Source organism: Carassius gibelio, chromosome B3, assembly GCF_023724105.1.
Source record: "Carassius gibelio isolate Cgi1373 ecotype wild population from Czech Republic chromosome B3, carGib1.2-hapl.c, whole genome shotgun sequence".
Lineage (NCBI taxonomy): Eukaryota > Metazoa > Chordata > Actinopteri > Cypriniformes > Cyprinidae > Carassius > Carassius gibelio.
This window is the reverse complement of record NC_068398.1, coordinates 32,845,949-32,858,693: the sequence shown is the minus strand read 5'-3', so window position 1 is coordinate 32,858,693 and position 12,745 is coordinate 32,845,949. Positions and strand designations below refer to the sequence as shown.

The window sequence follows — 12,745 nt, the reverse complement described above, 5'->3', positions numbered from 1 at the left end:
GAAGAGCATTGCAGTAGTGCAGCCTAGAAATGACAAGGACCTGGTCAAGAAGTTGTGCATTACTTTAGGAAGGGCATGATCTTTCTGATGTTGTGCCATACAAATCTGCTTGATCATGCGGTTTTTGCAATGTGTTCTTTAAAGGTCAGCTGGTCATCAAAGATTATGCGAACATTTTCTTTACCAAAAATGTATGGGGTAATTGTTGATCAACCTAGCTGGATGCTGAAATTATGCTGTAGAGTCTGAGTGGCAAGGAAGACAGAGCTCAGTCTTTGCCAGTCAAGACATTATAACCAAAGTTTTCTCTTCTTTTTTTCAGATTGGCAGACTGCAATCTTACTGATCCGCATTGTGAAATTGTGTCTTCAGCTCTACAATCATCAAACTCCCTGAGAGAGCTAGACCTGAGTCATAATGACCTACAAGATTCAGGAGTGAAGCTGCTCTGTGCTGGACTGAAGAGTCCAAACTGTCAACTCAACATACTGAGGTACTTAAGGATCTGTTTAAAATAACAGCATACAAGCACACAGTTGTTGTGTACAGTTTTTATTCTCCCGTGAGCATTAAAATAACTCTTTTGATATATATCTTCTTCATCGTGCACATTACTCTACACACCGTGCACATTACTCTACACACCATGTGACAGTTATACTATACCAGGTATAATTACAGTTTTTTTTTCTTGTAGCAAAAAAAGTTAAATGTTAACGTAAAAAAATACAACTTTACTTTGTAAGCTATTAGGCCCAATAATGCAGTTACAACTTTTGGTTTAATAAACATTAACTAAGAAATTAACTGACACTAATAAATATTTTTAGTTGTCAGTTTATGTTAACCCTCTGGAGGCGATTCACGAGTATACACACGATGAGGCATTTTCTCCTGATATCCCCGAAAATAACTTAAATTACACTTTCAGTTTTGACCGCACAAATAAGTGCAATACATTAATCGAATCTGTAAAGGGTCTACTTTTATTTGTATACAGACATAAAACTTTGTGCATTTATAAAATAAAGATAATAAACAAGGTATGCTGTCTGCAGCCTTGGTCTGTGGTGATCTTCATTTAGAAATGCGTCATTAAAATGAACAGTAACTCAGTGAATACTCACCGAAGAGACATGAGATATATATCTACAGAAAGCTTGACATGTTTACTTTAAAAAATATTCTGTTATAAAGTAATCCAAATGAAGACAATGCGATGTCCAGTTTTTCACGTCTCCCTTCATTATCTCTAAAGTGACCACGCCCTTGCACTGAACGCACTATTGAGATTATAATGTTTCACATGAAGCCCGCGGCTTGTAAACGCCCACACAGAAAACAAAGCAGCAAGACTGTTCAAGTTTTTTTTTTTTTATTGTTTGCTTCGCTGTGAGAGGAATAAGACATAATTCACCCCAAGAAAATGTGATGAGGATTACCTCAGGATTTGAGTTTTAGATTTCCTCAGAAAAAAGAATGAAGCACTTTATTCAGCAGAGATCATAAACATGAGTAAGTCTTTTATATACTTGTATTAGATTTCACGTAATGTGTAAAAATTTTACTAGTTAGATTTTTTCCAAACTATAATTCCTGACTAAATGTATAAATCAAGTGAAACATTATGAAGTTTCAATAACAATATACACCAGTGGTCTCAAACTCAATTCCTGGAGGGCCACTGCTCTGCACAGTTTTTCTCCTACCCTAATCAAACACACCTGATCCAGCTAATCAAAGTCTTCAGGGTTACTAGAAACTTCTGAGCAGGTGTGATTTGGAGCTGGTTGGAGCTAAACTCTGCAGAGCTGTGGCCCTCCAGGAATTGAGTTTGAGACCACTGATACACTATACCATTCAAAAGCTTGATGTAAATAAAATGAATGTAACAAATAAATGTAAATGTAACAAACAATGCTGTTCTTTCAATTTATCAAAAAAAAGAAAAAAATATTCTCAGCTCTTTTCCACATTTATAATAATAATGACACGAATAACAATAAAAGTTTTTTTTTTCTTTTTGTATAAAATCAGTGTGAGACTGGAGCAATGATTCTAAAAAGTCAGCTTTGATTGTTCCTAATAAACTGTTTAACTGCACTCGCAGATAAATATTGAATTATTTTGTGGGATAATTAAATATATTCTAAATAAACTACAAACTTAAAATATATACATTTATTTTGTCCTCACATTCTTTCTTGTAACTCTTCCCACACAAACCTGACCGAACGGCTCATTATGCAGCTCATTATGCGGGCCTTTGTCTTCTCAGGTGTAAATCACAACATGATGCACGATAGTTCATGCCCTCTCGCATAGACCCTTTCTACACAAAAAGTGTCTTAGAAAATTGAAATCAATATGTTGTTTTCTGTGAGTGAGCAAACAAGATGATTTTCACATAATTTAGAAAGAAAAATTCTAGGCTACAAGATCCAGTTCTCAAAAGTCCCGGGAACCAATGTTCTGGATGTGTTTTATGGCCTTATTCAAGTGATTTGCAATTTTTAGTTTTTTAATAACCATTCATAAACATTATTTTCTCAAAAACACAATCATGTACATACATGCTGCTCATATTATTATAGCCCAGTTTGACAATATGACAAAACTTTTCCAGGCCCCAAAAATACCCTTAGACCTCAGAAGGTTAAATTATTATGTAAATAATGTTAACCCTCTGAGATCTAAAGGGGTTTTACTTGCCTGGAGAAATTTTGACGTGCCCTTACTTCTGTGCTTTTTCAGTTGCTTATAAACATATACATGGCTTAAGTCTAAAAACACTGTATTCAGAACAAACTTGGCTACAATAATATGTAAATAGCATGTATGTACGTTTATGTGTGGTTAGTGAAAAACTACAATTTTGAAGTCACTGAAATAAGGTCATAAAACACATACAGAACATTTGTTCACAAAACTATCAAAAATGGTCCTTGTAGCCTAGATTTTTTGCTTCAAAATGATGTGAACATTTTCTTGTTTACTCGCTCACAGAAAAAAAATAGATTGATTTACAATTTCTAAGACACCTTTTATTTCGAAAGGGCTTATGTGAGTAGGCATGATTGACCATGAATATTACTGTGATTTACACCTGAGAAGACAAAGGCCCACATAATAAGCTGCACAATAAGGGAAAAGTTAAGAATGTGAGGACAAATAAATGTATATATTTTTATGTTTGTAGTTTATTTAAGTCAAGTCAAGTCAAGTCACCTTTATTTTTAAATAGCGCTTTAAACAAAATACATTGCGTCAAAGCAACAGAACAACATTCATTAGCAAAACAGTGTGTCAATAATGCAAATGACAGTCATAGGCAGTTCATCATTGAATTCAGCGATGTCATCTCTGTTCAGTTTAAATAGTGTCTGTGCATTTATTTGCAATCAAATAATATACTAATTATCCCACAAAATAACTTGAGATTCACTTGCAAGTGCAGATAAACACTGTATTAGGAACAATCAAAGAATTTCAAAGCAGAATGTTTAGCATCATTACTCCAGTCACACAGTCCTTCAGAAATCCTTCTAATATTCTGATTTTCTACTCAAAAAAGCATATTATTATTATTATTATTATTATTATTATTATTATTAATGTTGAAAAGAGCAGATAATATTTTTTCAGGGTTTTTTGATGAATTGAAAGAACAGCATCATTTGTAACATGATTATTGTATTTATCATCACATTTGTGCTAAATAATAGTTTTAATTTATTTATATACTGACTCCAAGCTCTTGAATGGCATAGTGTATGTTGTTACACTTGGAGTAATGATGCTGAAAATTTTGATTTGAACACAGGAATAAATTAAATTTTAACATATATTCATATAGAAAGCTGTTATTTTAAATAGTAAAAATATTTTAGTTGAAATATATAAATGTACATTACATACCTAGTATTTCCAAAGTGTATATTGTTTATATGCTGTGAAGGACATTCTTTTTAAGAGACTTAAGAGATGGGAGTGTGTGCCTCGCTTGGTCTTAGCTGTGTTCCAGAATCCTGAGTGGGCTTCTTATTTGCATTGGTTCACTTTGCATAAGGTTATTTTGCAATGTTATATTCACATCTGAAGTTAAAAAGCATGCTGTTTACACAAATAAATAACATTATTAACATTATTGTGATGTTCACTGAAACTAGTAGTTATTTATAGAAAAAAAAGAACACAATTACCACATAGCACATTAATTATCAGTGATATTTACAGCTTACTTGATACATTTATACCTCAGACGATCGCAAACAACAATGATGGGGTATAACACATTCAAAATATTTACATGAACAGAAGCTTAGTTACATTCATGAACACAAGCATGCTTTGTATGTAGGCCTATACTATACTATATATATATATATATATATATATATATATATATATATATATATATATATATATATATATATATATATATATTAGGGGTGTAACGGTTCACAAAATTCACGGTTCGGTTCGATACGATACACTGATGTCACGGTTCGGTTCGGTTCGGTTCGATACGTTTTAGATACAGCAAAATGTAAAAACATCTCAACTTTTCAGAATGCCGCAAGCGCACCGCGGGTCATGTGACAAGAACTAACCAATCAGCTTCATCCTTTCCCGTAACAACGTTGAGAGCTCAGCCAAGATGAAGGATCAGCTGATCATAGTTGTATATGGATTGCAATTTTGAAATAAATTTAGTAGCAGCGCTACTGCAAGCGATTTTTAGAGCTGCAAATCCATTTATCCTTCGCTGAAATTTCCGCGTCTCATGGAGAGAGCACGTCATTGTTGCTTAGCAAAGACAGACGCCTCATGAGCGCTTCTGCCCAAGCGCTTTGGAAAGGAGGAGAAAGACGCGCTTAGCGTTTTCCATGCGTTTTTAGGCACGATATGTGAACGGCCCCTAAGGCGCTCGCTCACTCAGCACGCGCTGAAGGCTCGTTGCAAAATGTCGAATGCCTTTAACAGACCAGAAATATAAGATCCTAAAATAACCAACAGGTCTGGTGTTTGGGTTGGATTCCCTGTAAGGTATAGTTTCTAAATGCTGCAGGGATAGTTTGCTGCGTGCATGTTTCTCCTTTTTTTCGTCTTTTCCCAGATAGTACTGACGCATATATCCCAGATATTCCCGCTGGTGTTTTTTTTTTTTTTTTTTTTTTTATTCCCGCTGGTGTACCCTGTCATGTTGCAGATGCGACATACCGTTGTTTTTTTATCCACCACTCTCTTGCCATCACCATTATAGCTTAAAGGGAATCCAAAGTGCACCCAAACAACAGACCTGTTGGTTATTGGAGGATCTTCTCATTTCTAGTCTGTTAAACGCATTGGCTATTTTGCAACGAGCCTTCAGCGCGTACTGAGTGAGCGAGCGCCTGCTGAGTAGCCTAACATAAACATATAAGATGGTGTTTTTTTCTTCTTCGGGAGTGTCAGGGGCGTTGCCTGTTACGTTGTTTGGGTTATTGGGCTACCTTGTTGAACGCATATCATTATATTTCTCTCTCTCTCTTTTTTTTTTTTTCAAATATAATTAATTACTCCAACGAACCGTTCGGTATACATAATGCGTACCGCGTACCGAACCGAAAGCGTCGTACCGAACGGTTCAATACGAATACGCGTATCGTTACACCCCTAATATATATATATATATATATATATATATATATATATATATATATATATATATATATATATATATATATATATATAGTTATTAACATATATGGCTATATTCATGAACAGAGCATAGACTATCAAAGTAAAGTTTTGTCTAATCATTCTTACTGACATTAAGCTATCATCATTATAACTCATATTACTTTTAAATCATATTGCTGTCTATGTTACAGAACATAAAAAAGCATCCTGGAATTGTGAAGCGTTTAGATGAAGTGAATGAAACTTCAATTGATTATACATTTAGTCAGGAATTATCGTTTGGAAAAAGTTTAACTATCAAAATGTGTACACGTTATGTGAAAACGAATACAAGTTGATTAATAAAAAACAAGACTTACTCATATTTATGATCTCTGCTGGATCAAGCGACTTAATTTTTTTATGAGGTAATCCAATGCTTCTTGAGGTGTATTTGGTCATATTTGTCACATCAACACTTTTGTGATGTGAAATCCGTCTTTTTTCTCAGCGCGAAGCGTACAGTAAAATAAATAAAAAAAACTTGAAGATCAGTCTTGCTGCTTTGTTTGCTGTCATGTGGGCATTTACACTATACATGCTTCATATGGATTCTTGTAATATCAATAGCGCGCTCAGCGCATGGGTGTAGTCACATTAGATATAATGAAGGGAGATGTGAAAGATGGGACATTGCGTTGTTTTCATATGGATTACTTTATCACAGAATATTTGTTTTCAAGAAGACTTGCTCAGTTTAAAAGTAGACAGGTTAAGCTTTCTATATATGTATCTCTCATGTCTCTTTGTTGAGTATTTGCTGAGTTACAGTTCATTTTAATTATGCTTTTCTAAATGATCACACAGACCAAGGCGGCAGACAGCGCACCTTGTTTGTCTTCTTTATTTTGTAAATGCACAAAGTTTTGTTGTTATTAAGTGTCTATGCAAATAAAACTAAACCTTTAAAGATTTGATTGTTGTAATGCTCTTATCTGTACAATCAAAACTGAAAGTGTAATTTATTTATTTTTTTGGTGTTATCAGGAGAAGATGTCACAAAATGCGTATTTGCATTTGTCAACTACAGATAGCTAAGCAGGGGAGGTTTCTTCATAAGGCTGGTTGGGGGATCCACCACCCAGGTGTGAAAGGAAAGATTTTTTTCTGTTACATTCAACCACTGTGTTAAGCTGTCTGTGACTAGACTTTGTTCTGCCTCTGGATATATAGTCCAATCAGCATCATGCCACATGTTTTTGAGTACTACCTATTTTGTCCAATTTCACTTAGGCCAGTGATATACAGGAGTCATATATTATTAAATAGAGGTGGACCGATTTATCAGTTTTGTCGATTAATCGGCACAGATAGTTGATTGATGGAACAATCGGTTGTCTGCAAAAATCCATGACGATAGTTTTCCGCGTTTCGTCCCTTGCTGAAGCGACTGATAGTTTCCCGGGTTGCGGCTGTTGCTGGAGCAGCTAAGAAGGCTCTGTTTTCATTATACAGTGTGAGAGCGGTCTCTAGTGGCTGAAATCACTGACAGCATGTGCTGTGTGTTCAGATACGTGACGTTACACTCTGAACAGAGAGAGACACTTCAGACAAAAAAAATCCTGCTGCACCTCAGATTGCTATTCACATTTTTTTCAATTAAATTGCATTATATTCCTACCGAATCTTTGTCAATGTACATAATGAATTGTATATTGAGCATTTCCATCAAAACGTTTGTCTTTCTGTATGCTTCATTTATAGAGCTTTAATATAGATCGCTCTTTCCGTTTTCTCTGTTTTTAAACACTGGACTTCAAACTTCCCTTTGCCTCATTGTTCATTCTTGAAGTAAATGTGTCTGTTTGGTGTATAAATAAACAGTTTTAGAATGCTTCTCGAGTTGAACACGACGCGTCCGGAATGTGTGTGATAACGGTGAGTTCTCCTAGACTCAGCTGCTGCTCTTTTATTCTGATAAGATAATCAATTGAGTGTTCAATAACAGAATGAGTTCAAGTGTGAGAGTTTACATTATAATGGGATAATTGTAGGGCTCTGTGATATCCGCGATGCGGAAAACATGGACGGAATAACGGAATCCATTCATAAAAACGGAATTCACAGTTTAGAGCGTGACTCTCGCGGTGATTTCAGCATCTGCCATCTCACTAAATGAGGATGAAAACACTTGAACAACATAATCTCCAGAACTGCTCCGAGAGTCACTTCATGAGTATATGACAGTTTGATTTGAGCAAAAGCATCGTATCACATGCACAGAATTGTAAAGGTATTTGTTTATTGTGCAATCCGTCAAAATAAAAGTCCGGTTTTGAAGTCTATTTTTCAGTAGAATGTACATAGTCTACTACTACTACTACTAAAATGAAACAAGCATTATTTTTTAAGGACAATTCACACAACATTTCTTCCATGTTTTAATTTGAATAGTAAATCCCCCAAGTTTCATGCCTTTATTTGATAACAATAGAAATGTAAATACACAGAATTTTTGAAAAGTAAAATCATTAGGCTTCTTTAAGAAAAAATTAATTAATTAAGTTGTTTTATGCATTCAAATAATTAAACATTCTAAAACATAATTTTGTAACAATAAAAAAATATGGTGAGAAACAATAAACCATTTCATAGGGCCCTAATCATGTAATTTTTGTTAAACTTTTATTAAACGTATTTAAAAATGTGTAAGTTTCGTGATTTTATTTAATTAGACTTACTTTATGATTAATAAACTTGAATTTAACTATTAAAAATAAGTGGAGTAAAATGTAAATGTAAAAAACGGAATCCAGAAAAATGTAATAACAGAATTTGGAAATAAATAAAATGGAATTTAGGAACAAAATTTAAAGATTTCATAGGGCCCTATTAGAGTGTGGTGATTTCAACATTTACTATTACTATTACTGGTATTATTATTATTTCTATTATTACTACTAGTACTACTAATTTTATTTTTTTTTGTATATAAAGCACTATTTGAGTTTTCTGTATCCATTTGAAAAACTATCAGTTAATTAATCTGTATCAGCCAGTGTGGTCCAACCTAGCTAACGGTATCGGCAAAATCCAATATCGGTCGATCTCTATTATTAAACACATGCAAGTCTGTAATTTTTATTGCATAAATAAACAAACCATGTATTTGCACCCTCTGATAGCTTTTGCATGAGCACATTTCAGTATGTACACATGTCTGGCAGGTGTTTTAAAATGGACACTGGCTGAAGAACCGTGTTTTTAGGAGTTTGCTATGGTCAGTGGTGTTTATATACATATGGGCATCAACACTCACTCTGACAAAAAAATTGTTAACTTGTCATATTTTTTATTTGTGTTTTGCTCTGTTCAGTAATTCTGAATGGATCCGTATATATATATCTATATATATATATATATATATATATATATATATATATATATATATATATATATATATATATATATATATATATATATGCACAGTCAGGTAATGGTGTCTGGTATAGTGGTCTGTAGGCATCTTTGTGTGATCCTGCTAGTCATTAAGGTACTTCAAGGTCATTAAAGGTGCAGTAGGAGATCTCAGGAAATGTTAACTTTAGCCTGATAGCACTGAAAGTGAACGTCCCACTCTCTGTTCAATTGCCGTTTGAAGCCAGGCACCCTGAACACACATACGCTCACAGAGCAGAGTACCACAGATAACATAAAATTACTACAATAGGCTTCATCAGTGGTCCCCAATTACAGTCCTCTCGCCCTCCCAGCTCTGCAGATATAATGTGTACAACTTATCACGTCCAAGGTTTGTTCTATTCAACCATAAGCGACCCGTGAAGTGGACATCACTGGATATTCCGCCATGATTCCAATTCGAAGTGAGTGTGAAGGTGCATCTCAATATAAAAGTTAATTTATTTTAGTAATTCAACTAAAATTTTGAAACTCATGTATTAAATTAAATGCACAGACTGAAATAGTTTAATTCTTGGGTTCTTTTAATTGATGATTTTGGCTCATTGTGATGATTTTGGCTCACTTTTAACGAAAGCCCACCAATTCACTTTCTCAACTAATTTGAATGCTTTATAAGACCAATAAAAAACATTTTTAGTGAATTGTTGGCCTTCTGTAAAGTATGTTCATTTACTGTACATGCACTCAGTATTTAGTAGGGGCTCCTTTTGCAGTAATTACTGCCTCAATTTGGCATGGCATGGAGGTGATCAGTTTGTGTCACTGCTGAGGTGGTATGGAAGTCCAGGTTTCTTTGACAGTGCCCTTCAGCTCATCTGCATTGTTTGGTCTCTTGTTTCTCATTTTCCTCTTGACAATACCAGAATCTATAGGGTTCAGGTCTGGTGAGTTTGCGGTCCAGTCAAGTACACCAACACCATGGTCATTTAACCAACTTTTGATGCTTTTGGTAGTGTGGACCGGTGCCAAATCCTGCTGGAAAATGAAATCAGTGTCTTTAAAAAGCTGGTCAGCAGAAGGAAGCGTGAAGTGCTCCAAAATTTAGTGGTAAACAGCTGCAGTGACTTTGGTTTTCAAAAAAAAACAAAAAAACAATGGACCAACACCAGCAGATGATGTTGCATCCCAAATCATCACTGACTGTGAAAACTTAATACTGGGTATGGACCAAACTGACATTCAAAAGGGGTAATGCCTAAGGAAGAGTAGTGTAAAGTGTTCAACCCTGTGTTGAGCGTGCAAACTCAGCCCAGATCAGCTGAGAGCTCCAGGCAGTCTGATTGTTAGAGAGTAGGCATATGAGAGTCTTTGTCAGTGATCAGTCTGGAGATGAATCTAGTTGCTGAAAGTCAGATCCAGTCTGCAGATCTGCAGATTTGAGATTACAGATTTCATAGAAAATCACATAGAGTATGCTGATCACAGACTTTTTTTTTAAGCTTTAGACTCTGATTCACCCCGATTCACCCAGTTTTAACTGAATGCACTTCTCTTCTCAACACAGAGAGTGGTGTATTTGATGGGAAAGAGAAACATTGCGCTCATGCGGCAGCACAAAAATAAGGTTTGGGCCAACCCTAAAGATTGGTCGCTAGGCACGCTTTGAAAAAAAAAAAAACGTTATTATCAAAAAATATTAAATAAAATATTATCAGTTAAGGGTAAAAAGGCCACTTATCACAGAATGTTTCTTTTTTTAGAATCTTACTGCACACAAACTCTTTGTAGCTCTTATGTGCAAACTGAATAATAGATGATGTAACAGACATTTTAAAAAGTTAATTAAGTTAAGTTCATGAGACATCCTGACCTCAGTCTTGCTGCCTCTGCAACGTTACGCTAACATCTCACATCACAAGAAAATCACCAGTCATTGAACTTGTCAATCATAGGGCCCTATGAAATCTGTTTAATTTTTTTTCCCAAATTCCGTTTTTCAGTTTTAATTTTTCTGGATTACATTTTTTTTCGGTTTAATTTTTCTCAACTTCTTTTTAATGGTTCAATTTAATTGTATTAATCAAAAAGCATGTCTAATTAATTAAAATCACAACACTTATACATTTTCACAACAATTTATTAAAAGTTTAACAAAAATACGTTTAGGGCCCTATGAAATGTTTAATTTTTTCTTTATCCATATGTTATATCCACTGTTACCTAATTCTGTGTTTTAGTATGTCTAATTATTTAAATGCATAAAATAACTTTAATTTAATCTTTTTTTTTCTTAAAATAGCCTTAGATTTTTTAAATTTTTCTGGTTATCAAATGAAGGCTTAAAACATTCATTTAATTTTTCTTTTAATTATAAAAAAATCAGCAAACTAAATTTATTGGTAAACAAAGGGGATTTACTATTAAAAATAAAACATGGAAGAAATGTTGTGTGATTATTCCTTAAAAAAATAAGGTTTGTTTCATTTTAGTAGTAGTCTAGTGGTAGTATGTTATGTACAGTACATAGGGTGTTATGGGAAGTGTTTCCGGTTTATCTAATTAATGCAGCCTAAAAATCCTTTAACGGATTTGGATATTAAAAGCATATTAGTATGTTATGTGTAAACCAGGTTAAAGAGATGGGTCTTTAATCTAGATTTAAACCGCAATAGTGTGTCTGCCTCCCGAACAATATTAGGTAGGTTATTCCAGAGTTTAGGTGCCAAATAGGAAAAGGATCTGCCGCCCGCAGTTGATTTTGATATTCTAGGTATTATCAAATTGCCTGAGTTTTGAGAACGTAGCAGACGTAGAGGATTATAATGTAAAAGGAGCTCATTCAAATACTGAGGTGCTAAACCATTCAGGGCTTTATAAGTAATAAGCAATATTTTAAAATCTATACGATGTTTGATAGGGAGCCAGTGCAGTGTTGACAGGACCGGGCTAATATGGTCATACTTCCTGGTTCTAGTAAGAACTCTTGCTGCTGCATTTTGGACTAGCTGTAGTTTGTTTACTAAGCATGCAGAACAACCACCCAATAAAGCATTACAATAATCTAACCTTGAGGTCATAAACGCACAGATTAACATTTCTGCATTTGACATTGAGAGCATAGGCCGTAATTTAGATATATCTAAATATACACTGTAAAAAATGTACTGTAGAATTTACAGGATTTTACTGGCAAAAAAGTTGCCAATAAAATCCTGTAAAAATGATGTTAATTGCTGTAAAATGTATTACGGGAAATTACTGCAAAGCAAATTACAGTTAATTGCTGTATGTGAAATACAGTAGTTTGTAGTATTTTTTTACAGTAACATTTAATTTAACTTGTAGTTTATTTCACAGCAATATTTTGTAATTTCACTAAAGTACAGTATTTACCTGGCAAAAAAGTTGCCAATAAAGTCCTGTAAACATATTTTACAGCATTCATTTGTAATTTCATTAAATTACAGTATTTAACTGGCAACAAAATTCGCCAATAAAATCATGTAAATACCCCTAAATACAATATGATGTTGTAATAATTTAACAATGAAACTGCTTTAAAGAATAATTTTAACAGTAAACTATAAAATATGTATATAAATGCATGATCATGAGCTCTATCTTAATACATTTATAATAAATAAAAATGAATAAAGTC

At 34.0% G+C, this 12,745-nt stretch overlaps 1 protein-coding gene across 2 annotated transcripts in view; it reads left to right on the top strand.

Moving 5' to 3' along the window:
- The window catches only part of LOC127951837 (NACHT, LRR and PYD domains-containing protein 3), a 90,619-nt gene that overhangs the window by 32,530 nt on the left and 45,344 nt on the right, over positions 1-12,745 (top strand). The window contains exon 6 of one of the 2 annotated variants that reach the window (XM_052549885.1): positions 323-493. The exons of the other annotated variant lie outside the window; for it this stretch is intronic. Coding sequence (XP_052405845.1) covers positions 323-493 — 171 coding nt within the window. The remainder of the gene's footprint in view (positions 1-322; positions 494-12,745) is intronic. 2 annotated transcript variants of the gene reach the window in all.